This window comes from Indicator indicator, chromosome 1, assembly GCF_027791375.1.
Source record: "Indicator indicator isolate 239-I01 chromosome 1, UM_Iind_1.1, whole genome shotgun sequence".
In the NCBI taxonomy this organism is placed as follows: domain Eukaryota; kingdom Metazoa; phylum Chordata; class Aves; order Piciformes; family Indicatoridae; genus Indicator; species Indicator indicator.
Genome location: NC_072010.1, coordinates 81,245,297 through 81,270,666, shown reverse-complemented (window position 1 = coordinate 81,270,666; position 25,370 = coordinate 81,245,297). Strand labels below are relative to the sequence as shown.

At 37.9% G+C, this 25,370-nt stretch overlaps 1 protein-coding gene across 4 annotated transcripts; it reads right to left on the bottom strand.

The window, feature by feature from the left end:
• Nucleotides 1-999: 999 nt before the first annotated feature.
• PRPS2 (phosphoribosyl pyrophosphate synthetase 2) lies at nt 1,000-25,370 on the bottom strand. Of its 4 annotated transcripts, none has more exons than XM_054391234.1 (8): nt 25,237-25,370; nt 14,569-14,756; nt 10,144-10,150; nt 8,898-8,994; nt 7,560-7,684; nt 5,048-5,221; nt 2,206-2,365; nt 1,000-1,255 (listed from the first exon to the last, which is right to left on the bottom strand). In XM_054391234.1, the coding sequence occupies exons 1-8, from the start codon at nt 25,356-25,358 to the stop codon at nt 1,163-1,165; spliced, it is 966 nt and encodes a 321-aa protein (XP_054247209.1). In that variant the 5' UTR covers nt 25,359-25,370; the 3' UTR covers nt 1,000-1,162. The 4 variants fall into 4 exon arrangements, with proteins under 4 accessions (XP_054247209.1, XP_054247185.1, XP_054247201.1 ...); XM_054391210.1 differs by lacking the exon at nt 10,144-10,150 and adding an exon at nt 11,991-12,011 and having other exon boundaries at nt 8,898-8,996; nt 14,573-14,756; XM_054391226.1 differs by lacking the exon at nt 10,144-10,150 and having other exon boundaries at nt 8,898-8,996; nt 14,558-14,756.

Sequence of the window (25,370 nt, the reverse complement as noted above, 5' to 3'; positions counted from 1 at the left end):
CAGTGTTAGATTGGGGTTTTTTTTCCTTGCAGAATCCATTACTGACTGCATTACCAATCATTAACCATAAGCCTTCTCAGCCTTCAAAAGATAAAACTGTTCTCATGATCCTCTAGTTTCAGAATAAGTTAGCCTACCACAGTTCATTGGCTGCACAGTAAAGCAGTGCCATACTTTGTAATAGAAACCCAAAACCCTATTGACCATGCAGTTTGAAAAACCCCAAGTTTATTTCAGACATTTTTTTCTTCATTAAATGTGGGTAGAACCAGCTTGTGTAAGTGTTTTGAAAAGAAATAAAAATCACTGCTTGGACTTTCCATAATAAGATTTACAATATCAAGAGAAAATACTATGAAATGATTTGCACAATCACAGTCAGGGACTGTCAAAACTAGGGAAAAAACAGCAGGAAAAAAATTGAAACAAACTGAACTGCTTATGATTAAAAATTAGTCCTTATTACTGCAATGCATGAAATGAACCATCCCAGGAATACTGAAACATTAATCTTGCAAGTGAAGACAGTAACTCCATGGAATAGATGTTATGCAAATGATTTAATGTAATGAGAGCTTTACAAAAGAAAACAGCAGCCACATATCTCTTGTGGAAAAAAAAAAAGAACAGGAATTGTATGAAACAATATTATGGATGTGTCACCAGTTCCTCGAAATTAACATTAAGTTTATGCACTGTTAGGGCTTACAAAATACTATTCATGACAGTTAAACATAACAACAAAAATCAACAGCTGCTTGCCAGATGGATGAATAGATAAAAGATACCCAATCCTGAAGCATTTAGCTTAACAGAGAAAATGATCTTACATGCACAGATCCCATTAAGTTCTTTGAACGGTTTCTAGATCTGTATAGAAAAATGGATCTGAAGCAGCAGCTTAGCACAAAGTGAGGACAGCCACATAAAAGAGGACCTACACAACAAGGCTTACAGACTCTCAAGGGAATTCATAGTTTCTGCAAGATGGAGATTTATTGCCCATTTACAAAGAAGAAATGGTAATTACAAGACAAATATAATAATTAAATGTACTAGCTCTGGAATTGTACAAGGATACTAATTTCTGGTGGTTGAGATGCATTGTTAGAAACAGTGCCAGCTGAAGGGACCTTTGCAAAGATGCAACAATCTCCTGCTGTTACAAGGGGACATGACTGAACAGGTAAGACACAGATTCACCATTGTGTGTTCTTCGAATTGCCTCTGCTAGGATCATGGAAATGTCAATGAACTGAAAGAGAAAAAAAAAACAAGAAGAAGATAAATTTTGAGATGCTAAGAACAATAAGCTATGCAGTTTATACACACATGAACAAATGTTCAATTTACTATTGTGCTCTCATCTCCTTTAGGAAGCAAACAACATCAAAGCATTAGGTAACTAATATACACAACTGCATTGATACAAAATACAAACTCAAAAATGGAAGAAAGCACTGAACAGGATTGCTGTGCAGGCATAGTGCTAAAGATTTCTGGCACAGGGCTGGTAGTTGAAAGAAACTATTACAGCCATCGGATGGCAGTGTCCACTTGGCACAAATAACAATTTAGGGAAGCACATCTTTTAAGTGTTTGCCTTTTATTCAATAAATGCCAAATAAATTTTAAGCTTTCAAAAAATTCATTGTTGCATTAAGAACACCACAATCTTTTATGCTTTCTTTCATGCTGTACTAAACAAAAAATTCAAAATGGACACATGACTTCCAAGAAGAATCTCATGTAAAAGCTATTGACATAAGTCAGCTTTGTATTTTGTTTGCTTTTTGAAAAGCAGCATGTCATTGTTAGCTTGACCATTTTCATTAGTGTATTAAAAAATAAATTGTTTTCTTTCCCGTGGCATTCACAATAACATAACTAATTTCAGTTCCTACATACAAATATTGTACAATTACCATTGATAAAAAAAGCCAAGCCCCCAAAAAGCAGGCAATTTTATATCTACCACTCTTTCAGTTAGACAATCTATCCTGTTGCAAATACTGTATATTCTGAAATACTCTATTGCATTACCCGAATCCCCTTGAAGTTCTTTGGCATGTTTTAGCAAGATGTTCCGCAAACAATGTATTTTAGAATCTTGCTGTCCTCTCAAGGCACAAATTCTAGCACCAGTGAACACTAAAAATACAAATCTAGAATTTAAACAGATGACAAAAAAACCCACTGCTGTACCTGAATTTTTGGGCAGTGCTTCATTTTCTCTTCTTGGGGAATTGTATTAGTTACCACAACAGCCTCAAAGGATGCATTATTAATCCGAGAAATGGCAGGACCAGAGAAGATGCCATGAGTAAGAATGGCATAAACTTTGGTAGCTCCAGCAGATACTAACCTGTGGAACACAAAGGAATAGTATGCTGTGATGCAGGTTTACATAAAAGGCTATAAATGAAGTCAGACACAAATCTTTAAAAGTACATTTTACACACAAATTCCTCCTAAAAGCTACAGCAAGATACAAGCATCTACAAAACAATTGAGAGGATTTAAATTTTTTTGAGGTTATACAAATAAGTCTCTCCAAAACCAAAACCAAAACACAACAACAACAAAAAAAACCAAACCCACAACAACAAAACCAAACCTGTTAATTAACTAAAAGTTCTTATCGGTAGCAGTGATACTAATCTAAAATGCTGTACTTTTAACCCTATCAACACAACATATAACTGAATTCCAGCACAAATTTTCTGTCTTAATCAGGCAAAAATGAAGTAGATTGGATGGCAACACTGACAGTTTTATTGTACCTCCATTATTGTTCACCTTTATTCTAATCTGCAATTCAAACAAGTCTGCTTGGAAAGAGTTTGAAGAAGAAATGTTAACGATTAAAAGCCTAGCTTATTGCAGGGTTGTGGGAAGATATGCTGCTGATCCAAGCACACCATGAAGTGATGCCACAAGGGAAAACAAATTAGAACACCTTGTGAATGAGTCAGAATCTCTAAATTAGGTTTGGCCTGGCCTCTGCTTCCACACACTCAGCTATGTTCTAGCTGCTTTAGTAGTCTTAAAAACTGAGGCCCTGAAGTGTGATACTTTAGTGAGCAAGACTAATTAAGCACAAAGTACATCTCACCTAGATTTGGCATTAATGAAAAGAACTACTTCATGCCAAGAACATAAGGCAGCATCACTGAAGCAAAGCACCTTTCTTAGAGAACGCTGGAGATAAGTTGGAGGTTTGCGATGGTTTACAATTTTCTCTATAGAAATCTACTGTAAGTAAACAAAGAAGTGTGCAGCTTAGGTCGGAAAAAGAAGGGTCAGGGAAGACCTTACAACTCTACTTCTAGTTGAAAAGAGATTGTAGTAAAGAGTGTGTCCATCTCTTCTCTCAAGTAACAGCAGATAAACCAAGAGAAAATGGCCTCATGTTGCATCAGTGGAGGTTTAGATTCGGTATTAGGAAATTTTCTACACCAAAAGGGTTGTCAAGCATTGGAACAGGTTGCCCAGTGAAGTGGTGGAGTCACCATCCCTGAAAGCAGATGTGATGCACAGGGACATGGATCAGGGGCAACTTGGCAGCCTTAGGTTAACAGTTGGATTTGAATCTTAAAAGGTCTTTTCCAATCTAAATCATTCTATGATTCAAATAGAGTCAGGCAGGAAGTACCACATGGACTTGTTTTGGATGCAAAATATTTGATACTCTTGTAGTGTGTACAAAAGTGTTAGACAAATATAAACTCAAAATGCTCTCAAGAGAGACACACTAGCTTTAGAAAGGATTACATCCATTCCTTTCCAATCCAACCCATCCAATGCTACAGTGAATGTTCAGCAACACCTATTTAAAGTATTCCCATGACTTGCTCCTCAGTAGTTCTGATGTGCATTATTTACAGTCATAGAGGGGTGGGCTTTGCTATAAACAATATCAAAATACAAGACCTTTGAATAGAATATTTCAAGACTGACAACTCTGGCCAAGTTGAAATTGCAACCCTTCGACTTCCCAGCTAAATTTGGTAGCAATATTTGGATATGAGTGCACGCACATAAGCACTTTAATGTTGCTCCGCTGTAATACTTGACATTTGTTTTTAATGCATTTCAGTCAATTTCTTCTATATGTCAAGACAAATCTGAAGCTAGAATTATTGCCGTACATATTGAGTTTTGAAGCTACAGCAATAGAAAGAATTCATCATTTCAGAAATTGGCAATTTTTTTAAAGGCTACAATGATTACCAAAGTTTAGTGCAGTCAACAATGCCAAGTTCTGTGGAAAAAAAAAAGACTGTACTATTGCCCTGCAACATACCAGCATAGAGTCAGCTGGAAAACCATAAAGTAATCCTTTTCACTTAGCACTATTAGGGCTTCAGGGAAGATAGTGGGTCTACATTCACACTCTTCACTTCAAGAAATGGACCAACTAGAAAGAATCCAAAAGGCATCAACAACAGAGCATAAGTCTAGATACTATATGGAAAGACTGGATAAACTGAACTTATAGTCTAGAAGAGAATGAGATCACTTTTCAACAAACTTCCAGACAAAAGACAGGAAAACTTATTCTTGTGTCCCCAGATGAAAAGGACGAGTAGTTTTATACTGAAGATGTACAGTAAAGATTAAACACACATCCTAAAGTATTTTCTCCACAGTGTTCAGTATTAAATATAGTACAGCTTTGTGAAAGATTGCTTAAGGAGAGCGGAAAGCTCCAAGATTTATGAAGAGAATAATTTTCTTTCTGTTATTTCAGTGCTGAAACTGAAAAATGCACTAGATGGCCCTTCCAAGTTACATTACTTTATTTACTGTGTCCTCTCTCTAAATACAGATAATACACTTCTGTAAATATTTTCTCAGTTCCACCTTCTGAAGAAGGACACAGCTTGATCACAGGACTGTGACCTATAGGCTCAAGGATCAGAGTGACTTCATGCTACAGAGGTCAGGCTGGGTTATAAGCATGCAGGGAACAGCAACTGTGTTTGTCAGCTGTCTGCAGGTTACAGTACAGTGAGACAGCAGGCCAGCTCATAGCAATACTTACTTGTCTGCTGCATGACATATCGTGCCACATGTGTCAGCCATGTCATCAACAAGAATTGCTACTCTGTCTTTCACGTCACCAACCAAAACCATTCTGTCCACTTCATTTGCCTTCTTTCTTTCCTTGTGAATGAGAGCAAATTCCACATTCAGTCTGTCAGCAATTGAAGTAACCCTAAGTTAAAAGAAGGCATGTACCACATTTAGAGAATTATTTTACAAGAAAGAACAGAGGCATATATTTGTCATAGACCACAGGTTTTGTGTGTCCTGGTTTCCAAATTACCACAGCACAGATTTTTGCAAGCAATGAGCAGGTTTGAAACAATATAAATCCACTGCTAATAAATACAACTAGAATATTAAGTGATACTCCAGTAATAGATGTTTTTTTTTAAATTCAATTCCCTTTGATTTTCTGTCACTAGGTGCCTAACTTTGAAAACAGTTCAGCTATTCACAAGCTTTCACTAAGCTGCTGCAATACATAGTCATACTAGATAACTGAAAGCACAAGTAGCCTCAATGAGGCAGCATGCACTGTAATTTCCTAACTGAAAATATCACTGCAGGAATGTGAAACCAGACCAAAGGAAAAAAAAAAAAAACAAACAACAAGTTAATAGATTAATACTTCTTGTAGCAGTACTTGACTAGTAATCAAGTATCTCTTTTCATTAGTAATTCCCTCAGCAAGACATCTGCTTTACAAAGATCTTTTAAAACTATTCAGAGTGACCTCTGGTGGCCAGACAAACCTCCAGTAACAAACCTGTTTTATTACAGAATTCTGAATGCTTTTTTCAACATTTTTTTTTTTAGTATTCCAGAGCTAGTAAATATGCAGACATAGGAATAAACAATACCATGCTTTTTATATGCCAGTACAACCTTGTAGCCTGTCTTTTTATAAATAATTCAGAATGTTAACAACAAGGTTATTAAAGTTAAGAGAATAGTTTTGCTTCTTTACCATTTAAATATGAAATTTTTTGTTACTGCATTTCAACAACTGTGTGATAAACAAAAAAGCCAAATGTTTTGGCACTTCTTGTGAACAATAGTCTAATTTCATTGCAAGTCTCATTACCTCAAAAGAATTAAGATCTATAGGTTTTGCGTGCCTTTTAACACTCACAAAATTTAATAAGCTGAGAAAAAAAACCCAAATGTTATGAAACAAAAATGAATTCAGGTATTTTAAATGAGTGTGGCAACACTTAAAAAATTTATTTAAATTTAAAGACAAACTTTCTTCATATTCTACTCACTTTTCCATAACCGAAGTATTATTCTGAAGATCTACATGCTTTAAATGGAAAGGCTAAAGCATTTTCTTTACATTACTGGAGGTGAAGGCGAATCTGTGAAATTATTGAAAGCAACAACTTCACCAGCAACTGCTTGGTTGCATTACAGCAGAAATGTACCAAAGATAGACTCCTATATACAGTGAAAGTGACCCTCAAAAGTAAACTCTTATACAAATATTTGGTAGGGAAAAAAAGCTGTCTTCTGACAAATTCTAAACAAAGGTGGTACTTTGTTAAAAAAAACCAAAAAACAAAAAACAAAAAAACACGCAAAAAAACACTACCCAAAGGAACAAACAAAAAAACCTCCCACAAACAAAACAGCTGTGAAAACAATACTATCCAGATAGGAATGAACAAAGAAATTTAACTGACTGAGTCATCTGAATTTTAGATTACTTTCTATAATTGATATCCTTAACATCTCTAACGTGGTTAATCTAAAATGGAACAACTAGGGAGCTCTAATCAGCCCTATTTCCCTATGCTTACAACATGAACACTCAAAACAAACCCAAGGACTTTAATTAAAAGCAAATTATGATGGTCTTTAACATTTGCCCCCATACTACAGTACGAATATTTAAATTACTGTGATACTACCAGATTCTTATATCATTTGCCTTGTTCATATCCAGTTATGTAGCAGCATCAGCACCACCAATAAAATCTGAGAAGAATTCTGCCTCAATGGCATGCTTTTTCCTACTAACCCCAAGTTGAGCACTAAGTTTATAGCTGAAATGCACTAATGTAAAGAAAAAGGAAACAAACAAACAAAAAAAAGAAACAGGACTCAAGCAAGCTCTTACCTAAATGCCAGCAGGTACATTGGGGATAGGCCATATGCTTTGACAGAGGAAGGAAACTTAGGCAATTCCAGAGCGAAGCAGGAAGAGGTGCAGCAATTGGACTATAGAAGCAAGCAGCAGGAAAAATCTCTTCCCTCCTGCAGAGGGATTCAGCTAATGAGGCCATATCCAGGGAGAGACAAAAAGATTTTCTTTAGAGTGTAGAAAGCTCTTGGCTGTTTTCATTCATGAACAACAGTGTAAGAACTAGTTGTTCTGTTTTTACAATGCAGTTGGATTCATCAGTGATGTACCCTGTATCTTGCACAATTCATAGAGATAAAAAACCCAAAATAGTTCATTAACCACAAACTACATGGAAAAGTAATGTTTTTGGCTTGTATAGTACCTTTTTGCACCACCTGCATCAGGTGAGACTATGATACAGTTTCTCCACTCCAAAATGTTCTCTTTAATCCACTGCAGCACTGCAGGTTCTGCATACAGGTTATCTACTGGAATGTCAAAGAAACCCTAGTCCAAAAGAGAAAGAGTTTCATGAATATATGTCTTACCTGGAATGAAGACACAGGTAATAAACAAGGCTTTGTTTTTCATGCATGGTAGAACTTTAATGAGTATTTTACACTGGCTTAATTCTGCCCTCTAAAATGTTATTAAATACAGCAGAAGTTAGACAAATTTTAAAATCTCACCCAAGAGTAGTGAAATAAAGGAAAGCTGTTTTCAAATTATATAAAAATCAGAAAAGCATCACCATTTTTAGGCAGCCAAGTAAATTCATGCTTTTGAAAAGCTCTCAAAAAAAAAATCCAATGAATAATATTCTACTAACATAAATTTCAACTGCTTGACAGTTGAAGATTCAAGTTAATATAACCTGAACAGCAGAAAATGAATATTTCTTTTTATGCAAGTTGTAACAAAAAGAAATCTGTGTTAGATTAAAAATGAAATTGCTTTTTATTGGCATGGTGGTAACCTAGCATAATAGGAAACTCTGATTAACCAGAATCTTACAACTTGAAAAGGGTATTTTCTAGGAAAAAAAAAAGAAAGAGGTACACATGAGAATAACAAATGATGTCTGCTCTCTGTCTCAGGAAAGTTTTGTGATTTGCCAGTTAAGAATTACCAGCCTCCATCTCAGCTTTTCTTAAGAGAATATTGTCCCCTTGCTGTAACAATAAAACCGTTTAGGGAAATAACTCTGTTTAACGGAACACTGGAACAGGTTGCCCAGGAGGTGGTTGAGGTCCCATCCTTGGAGATATTCAAGGTCAGGCTTGACTGGGCTCTGTGCAACCTGATGTTCCTTTCACTGCAGTGGGGTTGGACTAGATGACCTTTGGAGGCCCCTTCCAACACAAACCATTTTATAGATAGTATTTCAGAGAATCATACTCTCTGACCAGGCAAAGATTAAGAGAACTTGCCTCAAATCAGTATTTTTTTTACGTTCTGGGAGTGGTTAACACAAGATGTAGCAAATTCCACTTAAGACAAGCATTCAAAGAGCTTGCAAAGTCACCCCATAAAATTAAGGATGGTCTCTTTCAAAAAATGAAGTTGATTAGAAGAAATGGGTAACGGAACTTTCTCTTAACTCTGAGAATTACACTTCCAACCATAGCCTTTCAAAACTATGAGAAAACAGAATTAATATTAGCCTTTCACATTAATTCAGCACAGCCCCTGCCCACAGTTAGCAAGAACCCATGGTTACCTGGATCTGAGAAGCATGCAAGTCCATGGTGATGATGTGGTCAGCCCCTGCAACTGACAGCATGTTGGCAACAAGTTTTGCAGAGATTGGGGCACGACTCTGAGAAATAAGCACAAATGTTTAAATATTTAAAAGATTTCAAATAGATCCAATGAGTCAGAAAATTAGCTAATTCTGTTGAATTTTTTTCCCTTTAAAATATTTGGAATCCTGATATGAAGAGACTCAGAGCTTTAGCCAAACCAGCCTGTCAATAGCTAATATTGATACTAGGATTTTGAAACTCTGCAAAACATTTAGGAATATCTGAATCAGTTCACACAATCTACCTAATAATGCTTTATAGTAATTAGACTACGAACAAGTAGACAAAACTAAGGGTATAACTTCCCAATCTTATTTTCACCTAGCTTTTCTATAGCAGAAAGAAAAATCTCTACTTCTCTAAGCCACTACCCTACATTTAACATTCAACTCTGAAGCAGGTATCCTGTTCTAGATAAACAAGGACTGAAGGCAGAACAAACTCAACTTTTGATAACACTGCTTTAAAACAAAGTCAGTATCGTTTCTTCATGATACAGTAAAACTTGTATCAGATCCATGTTGTCAACTTTATTTATTTATTTAGCTAATTCAGGCTTGATTGTTGGATACAATTAGAGGTCTAGAAGTCCCTAAAGAGATAGGAGTGAATAAAAAAAAAAAAAAGTAGAAAAAACAAAAGAAGAGGGGCGGGAAATCTAATTAGCCAAGTTAATGCCAGTATCAAGAGGTTTTTGTGTGTGTGTTATGTGACAAAGATGCAGGACAGCAACACAGAGATAGGAAATCATGACTGGAGGATAGCTCACTGGTTGGTGTTTTTTGAGCGGCTCCAAAGACTTTTCAGATTTTAAACTGAAAAAAATAGCTGTGTTGCCCCAGATAGCTTTTTCTGTAACAGAATCACTAATCAAAACCTCCTGTTTCCTTCTCACCGATCTTTACATAAGGCTAATAGCTGGCAATAGCATTAGCATGAAGGCAGAACTGGATTTCAGATATTCTATCTCTCTTTCAGACTGTTTTCTGCTGGCACTGTATTCTCTCCTGGCATATCTCTTTATCAAAGAGGAAGTTTCATATAGCCTCCTAGGAACACCCTCATAACACCACCCCATACACAATTATGAAGTATCTCTGTTCCCTTTCCACTGATGTTCAAGGCGTAACCTAAAATAAATTGAACCACTGTCAATTTAACCTGGCTGCTTTTATATCTATGTCATATCAAGAAGCCCGTATTCTCCTCAGAACTTTTGCCGATTTAGTTGGAAACTCAGCATTTCTCTGCTTTAACCTGCAGTTGGACAGCAAACTTCCAGGAAAGTAACTGAGATATGTTTCTTATAGCTAAATAAAGTTCATAATCATTACAGAAATTCTTCATTTTGAAAAGCATCTTTTATCAGCTCTTTGCAAAGATCTTGTGCTAAACTGGATTAATAGGTCATGCTGAAAACCAGAGGTTGGCTCCCCTGCTCCTTCCATCCTTTTTCCACGGCTAATCACTTCCACCATTTTCCTTGTGCTGCACACCAGGACTTGTCTGAACCCACAGCAGCCAGGTAAGGCTCTGGTAGAAACAAATAACTAGTTTAAGCTAGCTGCTAAAGGCAAATTACATTCCAGAATGTGGTTTGCCATTTCCACTCCACCTAGCACACTGGATTTTTCTTTTGTTCTTTTCCATTTCTGTTCAACATGAATGCCACTTAGCTTGTCTCATACACTAATATCATGAGCATCACCATCACAAAAAAGATCCCAAAACTTTTCTGCATCAAATACTAATGTATACATTACCATTGGGTACTTCTCTGAGGTGCTGGCCCTTCAGGCTGCCTTCCCAGAAGGAAGAACTGGAAGGTTTTACCACTAGGTAACTCATTTTAGCAGACATGCACACATCTGATTGCCTACATGTTGGTGGACAGAGTCTTGAAAGGAAGAATAGCCACACACCAATACCTGTTTCTCAAGAATGGGCTAATAGAAGATTAAGACAAATGAAGTTTGCAACTATCTGAGTTTCCTTTACACAAAATTGTGCGTGATATGTTTAAAGGATTTTATGCTTGATTGCTTGCATATAAAATAAGTTTTGTGCTACAGCATGACCCAAAGTGATGATGATTTTTAAATCAAAGGAAGTATATTCATGGGAACTTCAGACAACCTGTCTATTATTCCGAAACTTGGATGACAAGTTTCTTTATATTGGAGTTTGTAAGGTTTACCTCTGATCAGAAAGGCAAGAACACAAAGATTCACAGTGTTCATTGTCCCATTCTTTGACAGAATTTCAGATTAGTATCAGAATTAGTGTGAAATGCAACGTTATAAGCAGAAACTAAATTGTAAAAAAAATTACTGCGTTTTTAGTTCCTAAGCAAAATCTCTACTTATTGTAAATTATAGAAATAATTTCTTCTTTTGTGATGCATTACAGATTTATTCACAATTGTTAAAATTATCAAGGCCAGAAGGGAATCCACAAAGCTAATATAACCAACCTCACAAGAGAAACTATGCAGAGGACACAGCTGAAAGTAAGAAGTTGTCCATCAAGATTAAAGCTCTGTTGTCTTTTAAGCACCTTATTGTTTTGCTCAAAATACATCACATGCATACTGACCAAAAAAAAAATTAACAAAAAACCCACCCCAAATAATCCAAGAATACCCCAAGATATATAACTGGAACTTTCACTTCCAAGAAAGCTGGTTGTGAAGTGTGTAGATACTGAATGTTCACTAATGGATGAACTAAATTTATAATTTAAAAAATTAGATATGCTTTGAAGCTTCAGAAGTTGACAACCACTATCTTCAATGTCCAGACATTTTTAACTAGAATTCAGGAATTTTCTAGTAGCAAATTAATCCACAGGATTACTGTCATGGCCTAGGTGAAATACAACTGAAATCAAGAAGTGAAACTGAAAATGTTCCCAGTTATACATAACACAACCCAGTAAGTTTCACCCTTTAAGGCCATATTAATGGAAATGAATAGTGTTAGACGGGAAAAAAAAAAAAAGATACCTACCCAACGCTCCACGGACCCCTTCTACAAATCAAAAAAACAAAGTTATGTGAGCTATAGAATACCAAACTTACCTGTCACTCTACTTCTAACTTATCTCAAAGACATCTCTGCAGCATCCTATATAAACACATCCTGCCAATGGCTTGGAAAGTTAGCCTAATTAGAGGATACATAAATGTAACTATGGCCAAAGTACAGATACACATGAGCTAGTTTTATATTAGCTAACTTGTGTATGAGATGTATTCTAGTTGATTGTGCTTGATTATGTCTAAATTAATTTACCAACTTTGATTTTCAGCAAGCTTTTTCATTTCACTTAAATTCAAAGCAGAAAACAGCATCTAGCTAGTGAAGATTGTACTTCTTTGCAGACAAGCAAACTACAACAATCTTCCACCACAAAGAAGAAAACCTGTGTATAGCCATAGGAGGAAAATGGCTGGCACTTTACTGACACTTCAGGCAGTGTACAAAACTTGTGCACTCAACATGGGTCAAAGACCAAGTGATATGATGCAATGTAACAGCAGGAAAGATCTCCCTGTCAATAAGCTGCTCAATGTTGACAGTTATATTATACCTTACTTTGCAACATGGAGGTCAACTACCAAGGTTAATTTCCAAATATTGCAAACATTTTCTCAATTGCAAAACAGGAGAAAAAAAAAAGAAGAGATAAAAAGAGAAATGGCTTGACTAGAATTGCATGACAACTCAGTGACACCCAGAGAACAGTCTAGAACAATGCTTAAAATCTGTTAATCAAAATCACTTTCATAGGCTATCCATCTTTGGATGGCATTTTCAAATGACAAAATGCACACTGGGCCTCCACACTATGCATTGTAAGTGTGCCACATGCATTTTAGGTATTTTTGACAAGACATAACCTAGGCACATGGGAAATTTGGGACATATTCATCCTGTTCCCAGAATTTACAGGATGGTCCAGTAGAATCTTCCAGTACAAACTTGGAAATCAGAACAGATGCTTTCTTTCCCTTTCACCAAAATGTCTATCAGTTCCCTTTGAAGCGCTTTTGACTAAAATAAGCATTTCAGGCCTCCTGATCAAAAGAGCAAGTTACTCAATGCAAAACACAGCAAAAATGAAGTTCCAAATGGTGTAGGCACAGAACAGGGAGCTACTACCTAACTCCTTTTTGAAACAGTAACATTAGCAGGATGTTAGAGAATCTGAACTTTAAAAATGAGTAGACTAGAAAATATCTTTGTCATGGTTTGAGGCCCTTAAGAAAAAAAAAAAAAAAACCCAAAACAAAACACAGAGTTGACTCCTCCATGAAGGCCAGAAAGGTCCAGGAGGTAGACCCTGGAAAACTGTAGATGTTATTCAATCCCTTAGTTCTGCTATCTCTTTATAAGCTAGCAGAAAGGCCAACTCACTCTCTTTTCCTCCCTCCCTTCAGTATTCTGGAGGGAGTCCTTGTCTGGAAACATGGGGGAGCAGGCCTGGTTATAGCCTTCAGAGACCTGACTAATTTTCTCATGTGCAATTATGCTCTGCTTAGGCCAGGGAGACAATGAGGGAGGGAGAAAAGGAGCAACTGGGATCTGTAGTTTAGTCTGGTTGGGGGAAAGTTTTTTGGTGTTTTTCATGTATCCTGTATATGCATTAGATGTTAAGGATTCATGTATCCTGTATTTTCCTGTATATTTTTAAATAAAATTTCTGTATTTCTCTCCAATTCAGCGAAAGCATCTTCATTTTACTTCCTTTAGGATTAAAATTATTTATGTCTGCTCTTTGCTTCCTTCAGGAGTAAAATTATTTATGTCCGCTCTTTAAATACATAAAAGATTGTCTTAGTTTAGTTTTGTTACCAGACATCACACACTGAGCATTACACTTTTTGTAATATCTGCTAATATTTTTAGTTCCTGCGCTACTTCTCAGTCCTGTTATTTTCTGTATAAAATAATGTAAAGAATAACAAAAGGCTTTCAAGACAGTTTCCTTATGTCCAAAGTCAAAGGGATGCCTGCATCAATAAAAATAATTACTACAGATGTATTTTTTTTTAATTCTGAATTGAAGCATAAAATAATGTTTTTATTAATTACTGTTACTCATTGCTGATTTAATCAGTTCCTTCCATTTGTATCTCTGTTTAACCATTGTTTGGCTCTTTGTAAAACCCACCTACATAATCGTTAGAAAACCTCTAATTTAGAATTTCATTCCATGCAATTAAAATATTTTAAAGGGTGTACTTTCTGTATATATTGATGTTTAAAAAAAAAAAGGCAGCTAGAAAAAGCAGGAAAAATTGTCACATAAGGTGAGGCTTGCTAGCAAGAGTACTCTGCAACATATGACACATACAGGATGTACCTGTTTTTTCAAACTGAAGGCATGTCACAAAACCAAAAAATAATTTATTCTTTTCCTTCATTCACCTAGAGAAGATATAACTGTACATTTTACCAAAAAAGACAAAATCAGCAAATCTTTCAGAACTCCTAAAATGTTTATGAAAATATATTTAATCTCTAAAAATTTCAAGAGAATACACTGAAAAAAAAAAGCCTTGTGAAATTACACAGTTCTTACCTACCTTGTCTTTCTTATCTTGCCTGGCATATGGAAAACATGGAATTACAGCAGTCACTCTGGAGGATGATGCAATCTTGCAAGCATTGATCATGATGAGCAGTTCCATTAAGTTGTCATTTATTTCTCCACAACCACTCTGGATGATATACACATCTTCTCCTCTCACACTTTCACCAATCTCTACACTGAAGGAGCAAGAGATGATCATTTAAACACTTGAATTACTAGAAAAGCATTATTAAAGACTAGAAAAAAGTTGTTTTAACTTTAATAGGTTTATCCCCATTTAGAGGAAGATGACTTTTTTTTTAAGCAATTTGGATAACTGTCCCCTTGATATAAAAATCTATTTCAATATAAGCCAGTATGAAATTTACTTCATCCTAAATATGGTCTCTGTAAGGTCAGCACCAACCAACATATAATTATGGCAATAGCACTGATGAGGCTCACATTGTTATTAAGTTTGATACTGCTTTTTTTTTTTTTTTTGGTTTAGTCTATGTTCTGTGTCCTTGCCATCTCCCAAGGAGATGACCATTTAAAGAATAACCTAGATAAGTACAGAAAAAACAGAGCCAACTTCGGAGCAATAAATACTACCTGCAACAAAATTTGTCGTAAAAAAGGACAATTATTTTTCTATAACTAAGATGTTACTAATTTTATAAAACACAGAAGTTTTTCAAAAGAGGAGTACCAAGTCACACCACAAAACCACCAGAATTCTGGTTAAGATTTACATCATGATCTCCAAGTAAAGTATACTTCTAAAAAAGACGACCTTAGAGAGAAGTGAAGAGAGCTGCTCATCAACAGTTCACTGTGACTCATCACCTTTAATGTTACGTCAGTTGTTCTATTTACTCTTACTGCGCTTACATACTTTGGTTTCTTATGATAGTATCTGAGAGTTGGTTTATTCTTCCACAGATGCAGAGGGGTCTGGACAGGCTGGATCAATGGGCTGAGGTCAGTTGTATGAGGTTTAGCAAGGCTAAGTGTCAGGCCTGCACTTGAGTCACAACAACTCTACAGGCTTGGGGAAGAATGGCTGGAAAGTTGACCAGTGGACACGACTGGGGGTGTTGGTTGACAGCCAGCTGAACATGATTCAGCACTGTGATGAGGTTGCTAATAAGGCCAACAGCATCTTCTCCTGTATCAGCAATAGTGTGGCTAGCAGGAATAGGGAAGTTATCATGCCCCTGTACTCAGCACTGGTGAGGCCTCACCTCAAATTATGTGATCAGTTTTGGGGTGCTCGCTACAAGAAAGACATTGAGTTGGTGGACTGTGTCCAGAGAAGTGCAACAAAGCTGGTGAAGGGCCTGGAAAACAAGTCTTAGGAGGAACAGTTGAGGGAACTGGGATTGCTTACTTTTAGGATGAGATTGAGGGCAGACCTTACTGCTCTCTACAACTACCTGAAAGGAGGTTGTAGTGAGGTAAGCATTGGTCTTCTCTCCCTAGTATCAAGTGATAGAACAAGAGGAAATGGTCTCACATTGTCCCAGGGGAGGTTTAGATTGAACATTAGAAAAAATTTCTTTACTGGAAGAGTGGTCAGGCATTGGAACAGGCTGCACAGGGAGGTGGTGGAGTCACCAGCCCTGGAGGTGTTCAAAAAACATGTAGACATGGCACTTCAGAACATGATTTAATGGCTATGGTGGTGGTAGGTCCATGGTTGGAGTTTATGGTCTCAGAAGTCTTTTCCAACCAAAACAATCCTATGATTCTAAGATTTCAAGGCAAATTCTGGCACTGATCACTGCTTATACTACAGAATTCAAAAATGTAAATGGAGTTGATAAATAAATAGGAAAATTAAAGAAATCAGTTAAATGTGGATTATTTTTCTAGACCCAAGCAAGAGAAATCTCTGTTAAACATACTAACTTTTCACACCTGTAAAACTAGCAGCACTACCAGCAGACCTCAATCCATACACAACATACAAGAAATATACAGACCTCCAAATCAAGGTGATTACAGCTTTCAATGAGGTGATTAGACCTTTCAAATCCATGCTGTATTAGGTTAGTCTTTAATTATTAAACATTAGGGTATCTTGGTCCCTTATTTAGAAGGTTGCACCTTTACCCAAGACACAAATAAGCAAAAGCTTCCAGCTAAAAACCATCCAAAATCACGCTGATGTGGATAATTTCTCCAATGGGTCCTTCAACATTGAGGCTTGTTCTAGTCAAGTACAGTCCAGGTAACTCTTGTTTATCAGCTTTCAGGGTGCTGTGCAAGTCTCATTAGCTTTCTGTAGCTATAAAACACAGAAAGGAACTAACTGCTTAAAACATCTTGCTGATACACATTTGATTTATTGCTATCAAGATAGTAGACTCTATGCTCTCAGCTCTCCTAGTTGATTCCTTTGAAGTCCTAAACAACCTATATAAAGATCCCATCTTAATTTTTCTCCTTAGCCACATATACTTTTTGTCCAAAAATGCAACTAGCAGGATTTCTGAAGGCCAAAAGAAAGCAATCTATCAAGCAATACCATAATCTCTGGAAGGACAGAGGTGGCCAAATTAAGTAAAATTCAGCAAGACACTACACATTTCGTAGTAGGAAGAAGCCCTACCAAAACCAGTCCTGGTATTGGAATATCAGAGTTCCACTTCCAAGAATAAACAAAACAAAATAGAGAAACCCATCATTGCTTCTGAATACACAAATACAGCTCTGAGTAAAATATCTACCCATTAGCTTATGGACGCAACCTCAGTCATTGTTACAGATTCATGGTGGTTATTATGGGGGCTTTGAAAAATTTTAACTGCCACTTGACTCTGCGCTTACTTACACAGATCTGCTTGACAACAAACGTTACATACTACACCTTTAGAATGAGAGCCACCACAACAAGTGAAAGCTCTGTGGAACCTCTTTCAACCCAAGACTGTGAAGTTATATTCCAGTTCTAGAAATTAACCTAGAAGCCATTGCAAAGGAAAAGTCAGGGGGGAGGGGAGGGAAGGGTAGAAAAAGGCTAAGAAGAAAACACTGTCGGTCTTCAGGGGAGACTGTTACTGGGAAGGACAAATGAATGCAGAATAAGTTCAGTACTTGAAGAAAAAAAAAAAGTAACCACTAGTTTCATAGGCATATTATGAAACAGAAACAAACAAACAACCCCCCCCCCAAAACACAGCTTTCCTGAGTAACAGAAACAGAAGATCTTAACGTTCATTATATACACAAAGAACACTTGGAGTTGTTTTGCTCCTTTAAAAACCAGTAATTTCTAAGCACAGCACTAAAAAGAGGTTTCAGAAGGCCATGGAACATACTTTGAGATAAATACAGATTTAGCTAATGCAATGCACCAGAGTGATGCTTCTTCCATTGCCATTAAATACTGTCTTTTTCAATGACCTTGGGCTAGCAATAACTTTTTCATCTTGTAAAGAATTGAGAAGTTGCTTCTTTCTCTTGGTGCATTTGAAAAAAAAATTTGTTATGCTTTTCAGGCCAGAATGGCACACTTAGTGTGTCACACAAATGTGAATGTGTGTACATCTATATAGAAAAATACCTTTTCTAGTGGACATTGAAGTTATGTTAACTAAAATAACTCAAGCTTAAGTGAATACTTGCGTAGCACTCAGGAATAACACAGCTGAAATGCCAGAGAACAGCACAATGTGATTTTTGCACAAAGATCTTCTCCCAGTCAACTGGAGACAGCTGTGCAACAGATCAGTATCTCTTACTGTTTACCTTCTCACAGACTGGTATTGAGAGAATGCACAGATTCAATCAGACACACATCTGCCTATCTTTTACTGTATGGCTTGATGAAGGTAACTAGTCATTGTGTTGCAAGTATATTAGCAGATATAACCTCTACGAATCACATTGGAGGGGTTTGGGTGATTTGGGGGGGGTTGATTTTTGTTTGTTTTGTTGATTTGCAGTCGTGGGTTTTGTTTGGTTTTTTGTTTGGGTTCTTTTTGTGTGTCTCGTTGGTTTGGTTTTGTGGGGGTTTTTGTTTTCTTTTTCTTTTTTGTGGGGATCTTGGCAGCTGGGGGTCTTTTGCTTGTGTGTTTTTGGGGGATTGCCTTTTTTAATCCATGTTCTGCTAAACAGGCAAACAATAAGAGACTATTAACTATAGCATCAGACATCTGAAGTAGTGTGTCTCAAATATCTCAAAGAACACTAAGCTAACAGCAGTCAAACTTTGAGACAGTTGTGAATATCACTACTATATTCCACTTAAACCATCTATATAATGACCTAATTAACTTTGGAGAGTTATTTAAACAGTTTCACAGAGGACATAGAGGAAGGACACAAGGAAAAGCTCTTGCCTCAGGATTACAAGCTCTGTTTTATACAATTTAATCAAATTAATCTATTTCATAACAGTTTAAATAAACTTCTCATTCAAGAAGAGTCAACAGAACCTGTACATTAATAGCTCTGACAGCACACAATTGTGCTTTAAAGTAAAAATAATAGAATAAAATAAAAATAATAGCTTACAAAAGTAATTAACTTTGAGACAGTTGCTTAGAATTCACAAGCACAAGCCTCTAACTAGGAAAGATATACACAATGAAAACCAAGTCTGAGTGTTGGTATCTGCCTTCATCATGCAAAGGCTGACTTGAGAGTTCATTTTAATAAGTAGGAACTTGAATAGGACTGGTGGATTAAGGATAAAGCTCAAAACATTACAAACATTTCAAAATTAGGAAAAACAGCAAGCTGAGCTCCTTTTGAGCTAGGTTTAAGAACACTCACAACAGAACTTACAGTGATAGGCATTTTAAATTTGTATGACCTAACCGAAAAGAAGCCCCAGCAACAGCTGTGGGGAAGCAGGGGAATAAGTATACAGACTCAGACTACAGGGTTAAATGATGTAACTCTGTAACTAGGGTCCTGCTCAAATCACCCACTTAAAAGGGCTCTATGTACCTTTAAAAATAATCATAACAGATTAAGTTTCTAGCCATGCTTACAAGACGTAAGATTTCTCAAGCAATCTAGGTGCCAATAAAAATTTAGGTGCCAATAACGTAAATGTGTATTTCAGACACTTTTAATAACCAGAGAAGAGGCCAAAATGTAAGGTTTAGAGTCCTCATAGAATGTACAAAAAGAATCAGTATCTCAAAAGCTATTAAAAAACCCCACATGCTGAATTTGCAATTTATTGAAACGTAGCCAATGGAAAGCATTCAGCAGAGGGGTGTGTTTGACCTCTGACCTTTGGGAACACATTTTGTTGAGTAAAGTTTTTTAACACAAGGCCTCCAGCTTACTGGGCAAATACTTCAACTGCTGTGATGTTATATAAGGAAGTAGCTACCAGCAAAGCCCAAAGCAGCAAAGAAACAATAAAATAGCCAAAGCTGGTTTTAAGTGCAGGGCTATCCCCTATCTCCTGACACCCATGGTCTCCTCTGAACTACTCTTACACCTTAACACCTCCAAGACCAACCCCCAACCAGATCTTCATTGACAGCTGCCCCAACCTCATGGTGGGCACTGGCATGGGGAGAAACACAAGATGGGAAGTCTGTTCTTACCCTCCACTCTGGACCACATTCTTCCATCACAAGAAAGTGCCTTCACTTGAGCAACTCTGGGTAAGCCATGTACAATCTGAAAGGAAGCCTCAAAAATTCGGAAACAGAATCTAAAAGCTTGAGTACATGCATAGTCTTCAAAGGCTAGACTCTGCAGCTAAAGACATATGTGATCATCAGCCATTATTCACACAGCTTGATTTTTGTTTTTAAGTAAATACTAGGTGCTTGGTATTTAGAGAAAAACATACAGCATACAGCAAGGTCAACAAAGTGAAAGTCTCAAGCCAAAAACTCTGAAGCATTTTGGGGACTTTTCAGATTCAGAGCAATGAACAATGTGATAAATGGCCATATTGGCTGTACCTTCAATTCCCTACATAAACAAAACATCCATAATATGCAATCTGAAAATAATTTTTCTCATTCTAAAATCTATTTCTCCAGCCTCTCCTTGCTCAGTACAGCATAAGTGAGCAGGTAGCAAGGGAAATGGCTGCCTCCACTGCCACACACAGAGCACAACTACCCCAGCTGTGAATCACTTGCTCAGCAGCTGGCAGTATGAAGAGACTTCACATCCCAGAATGTCCCTAATGGATCTCTGGAGAAGATGTGCAAGAAGATTCACTTCATCCAGTGAATCTGAAAGGAAGAAGCAAGGAAGTTCACAAGAATGGGTGGAAGCACCATCTCCTTCCACTGGGATAGATGTGTGTAAGATGATGCCATCTATGACTCCAGTTTCTCCATTCTGTGGATACCAAGTAATTCAAGGTCAGAGCTAAAATAAATAGCGTTCGGAGAAGCAAATATGCCGTATTGTGTAAGAAAAATATTTATTTAAGATGTGATGTACATTCAATGATAATTTTATCAGCTGACTCACCAAAAATACCCACACTAGTATTTAACTGTGTATCAACTATAATTAAATGCCATCTCAGTATATGGAGACAATTGTGTGAAAAACTTCAGTGTTTAATACCTTTATGCTTCTGTTACATGTCTGTCAGTTTCACAACATTGAGGCTACAGAAGCCATGTCTGTTTAAGGATTTCCTCTCCTTTCCTCTTCTTCCAGACTGCCAAACTGTTGATTACAGTTGTTTGTACAGTTGGAAGACAAACTGACTGAGACTGCCCATTACAGCACTAACATGAGTGGTACGCCCATACGCTTTGAATACTAAACAGTTACAGAATCATAGAATTGTTAGGGTTGAAAGGAACCTCGAGGATCATCTAGTTCAAACCCCCCTGCCATGGGCAGGGACACCTCACACTAGATCAGGTTGCTCAGAGTCACATGCAGCCTGGCCTTAAAATCCTCCAGGGATGGGACTTCCACCACCTCCCTGGGCAACCTGTTCCAGTGTCTCACCACCCTCATGGTGAAGAATTTCTTCCTAACATCTAATCTGAATCTACATGTTTTTATTTTTGCTCCATTCCCCCCAGTCTTATCACTACTGACACCCTAAAACATCCCTCACAAGCTTTCTTGTAGGCCCCCTTAAGGCCACAAGAAAGTCTCCTCCGAACCTTCTCTTCTCCAGACTGAATAGCCCCAACTCTTTCTGTCTGTCCTCATAGGAGAGGTGCTCCAGCCCTCTGATCATCCTCATGGCCCTTCTCTGGACACGTTCCAGCACATCCAGATCCTTCCTGTAACAGGGGCAATCCACAATCAGATATTATTAAGGAGCTCTCTCACTGCTTTACTTAAGGTTGCATAGCTTTGACAGTCAGGTGAAGGAAAGCATTTCCATACAGTTTAGATGGAAGGAGAAAAATAATGGTATGGTGGTTGAGTCCACCAGCAATTTTCCTCACCTGCTCTAGCAGAGATATTATGTCTCAGTTACAGACCTGCAAGAATACTGAATGCCTAAATCAGAAGAGAACTAGGATATTGCTACACTTACTATTCTTGCTATAAATTAGAGAGCAGCCTTCCTTATTTTAAATGTTCTGGAGCTGTGCCAATGTGCCTGTCATTGGGGTACTGTCCCTGACTAACCACAGGGTACAGCTTTAGTTCCTCAAAACCATTTACATTTCCTATCATTTGGGATGGAGACCTAAAGCCTCTTTGAATTGTAAACATAATGCAAAATATTTAATGACCCCACCTTCCACTCTATTCTGCAAGCCAGACTAACTGTAGTTTTCAAATCCTTCAACAAGGACTTAAACGTGGCACTGCACACATTCATCAATTTACACATAATTTACATTTATATTTAAGAGAATGCAGCAGAAACAGCAAAATAGTTTTTAAGAAAAGCTGATTTTTTTCTGCAACTTGCTAACTTAACAGACCTGACCAAGCAAGAGTTTGTTGACCCTCAGGCCCAGGCTTATCTGTTTGCACAGGGGTTTGCCTAAGTGTCATTGGGAAGGCTTAATGTTCTTTGAGCATTTTAACTGTCAGGTTCTAGCATTCTGCAATACTGCAGATGTATTTCATAATGCAAATACACTTGTTTATAAATATTAAAATGTTCACAAAAATAAGAGAGAAAAACATCTGTGCTGGATTATCATTATATAGGAAACAATGAATTTTTGCTTGCGCACATGAAGAAATTTTGCTATACAGATTGAAAATCCAGATGCCTCAGGAAAGGACCACTGCAGCATAAACATTGCCTTTAGCTGTAGCTTAACTCCAAGTACACTGTTGAAGAATTATTTTATTATTATTGCAAATTGGTTGGGTGTTTTTGTTGTAGGTTTTGTTTTGCTTTCAAGAACATCAGTCTACAAAACTGGAAGGCCAACATCCTGAAACAAGTTTCTAAGCATAGTGCAAAGATTTCAGAAATATGAATTTGTAAAAAAAAAAACCAAAACCACAACATACAAAACAACCACCCCCCCCAAAAAAAAAAAAAACAAACCAACAAATGAAAACAAAAACAAGAAGAGAAGCCAAAACCAAATACTTCAAAGCGTTTTAAAGTGTGAAGACGTTTTAAGTTCAGGAAAGAAAAAAGCAAGAAAAAAAAAAAGACAATGTCACCCTCAGTGTTGCAACAGAAGCTACCAGAAACAACGTTTAGATTAGATACATTCCTCATATCTATACCACACTGCATCCCTATTTGTCTAAGAAAATAAACTGGCAGTACTAGATTAGCCAAACCAGCAAACTGCTGCAGTCACCACTACCTGCTTGTCTAATGGCAGAGACCAATATTGCACACCTGCAAAATCAGGTGGAATGGTAAAACTAGATATTATTGTATCCTGAAACCTAGAATTTAATTAGCTTACTTCATACAATGACTATGCAAACTTTGGGGATACATTTCTACCTCAGATGAAATCTAAATAGGTATGTGCTTAAAATGGAGCAAACAGCAGAACTAAAGATAACTGTCTTTGGAGAATAAACATTTAAAAGTATTAGACATAAATTAGAAAGAAGCCATGCAATCAAATACACAAATTTTTATCATCAGAAAAGAGATCAAAGAGAAATAAAGTGAGCATGGGGCTGGAAAGACTTGAAAGAAGATTTAAACCTTCATGTAATCAGGAATGAATAGAAGAGTTAGAGTGTGTAAACATTAGGTTGCATAAACACCAAAGGGAAACGGTTTATAGTAATGCCAGTGAGCATAACTAGGAACAAGAGCAATTAAACTGAGAATGTAAAAACAGACAAATGGACAAGCTTTGTGAGAGCAATTTTTGAATACACCATGTTAATCTTTCAAAGGAAGCAGTGAAAACATGCTTGTTCCAGAAATTCAGAACAAGAACAACTAAAAATAAACATAAAACAGCCTCAGAGACCAGCCAGGTACTTAAAAGTTGGGATCTTGTGTTTCAGAATCAGCTGGCAGCCTAGTCTCATGCACCTATACAGAAAAGCAGTTGCACACTCTTACTAGCTCCATGGGATGAATGTACAGCTGTTGCTTCAATTTAAAATTGTTCCTTGAAAGTGAGTGAATAAAACACATGGATCAGAAAGCTAAGATAACAGACTACTGAAGAGAGGCAATACTGGTAGAAAAAGCACTTGGCAAGCACATTCTCTGAGAATCAAGGTGAGCAAACTGTCCACATAGTTTCACACAGGATATTTTGCAGTGTTTCTAGAGTCACTTCTGCATTTGGCTGATCAGGAACTTAATATCCCTGCACTTTCACTAGTAAGCCAAGGCCTGGCTTGGCTGTATTACCCTCATGCAGGACCAGCAAAAGCCTTGGACTCAGGAAGGAAGTCATATAGGAGCTGTAATTAGGCCATCATACACACAATTGGTTACTAATGCAAAATAAAGACAAGCCACAACAGTTCCTTAAGTATGATTTGACCTAGGATTTTTTTCAAGTACTGAATTCATCAGCACCATCCTGTTTTTATATCCACTCACATACAGAATCTGTGTAACATACTCCAATTCATAAAATCAAGCAACCATTTAATTAGCTATCTGTGCACAGCAGGATGAGCACCACGTTGTAGATGGGCTGTCTGTTGCAAGTACTATCCTCTCCCCACGGGAGGATGCTCTTCACTTGGTTGCCTGGGGATGTGGTCTAGGGGTCAACCTTGTAGAGTAGGGTTATCGGTTGGAGTTGGCGATCCCGTGGGTCTTTTCCAACCTGCATGTTTCTATGATTCTGTCAGGTGCCGTGCCACCTCCCCTCCGGCGCTAGCGAAGGGAACGCTTCCGAGATGGGTCAGTCCAGGTGAGCCGGGGCCGCTCCGCCGCGGCGCTTGTGCTGCGCAGGCCCCTTCTGCCAACAGCGGGAGGGAGGGCCAACCGGGAACGGGTGCTGGGCGCCCGGGTAGGACACATCTGTCCACGCCGTACCCCTACGGGCACACCCGCACCTAGCAGGGGCTATTCTTACGCTTGTATGGCGTAAGAACTACGCGGTTCCTGCACGGGCAGGACCTGCCGGCCCGGGGCGGAGAGCGGAGTGCGGCAGCACAGTGGCCGCGGGGGTGTGGCCGGGGCGCGCCCGTGACGCCGGCCGGTCGTGAGCGCAGGTAGCGCCGCGGCGGGCACTGCCCCGCCCGCGAGAGGCAGCGGCCGGTCCCCGAGCTGTCGCTGCTCCTGCCCTACGCACGCACCTGGTCTCCTGGTTGCTGAACTTCTTGGTGACTACTTTGCCCAGCTCCAGGCCGAGGCGGTCCGCCACCCGCTGGGACAGGTCGTGGTGGGAGCTGCCGCTGAATAGCACGATGTTTGGCATGACGGCACCGGA

Excerpts from the sequence above, each read along its gene's own strand:
- PRPS2 (XM_054391210.1), bottom strand. The coding sequence starts at position 25,358 with ATGCCAAACATCGTGCTATTCAGCGGCAGCTCCCACCACGACCTGTCC. Across the intron at positions 12,012-14,572 it reads GGCAAGATAAGAAAGACAAG|AAGGGGTCCGTGGAGCGTTG; the intron begins GTAGGTAAGAAC and ends TTTGATTTGTAG. Across the intron at positions 8,997-11,990 it reads AGGGGTCCGTGGAGCGTTGG|AGTCGTGCCCCAATCTCTGC; the intron begins GTAGGTATCTTT and ends CTTATTTCTCAG.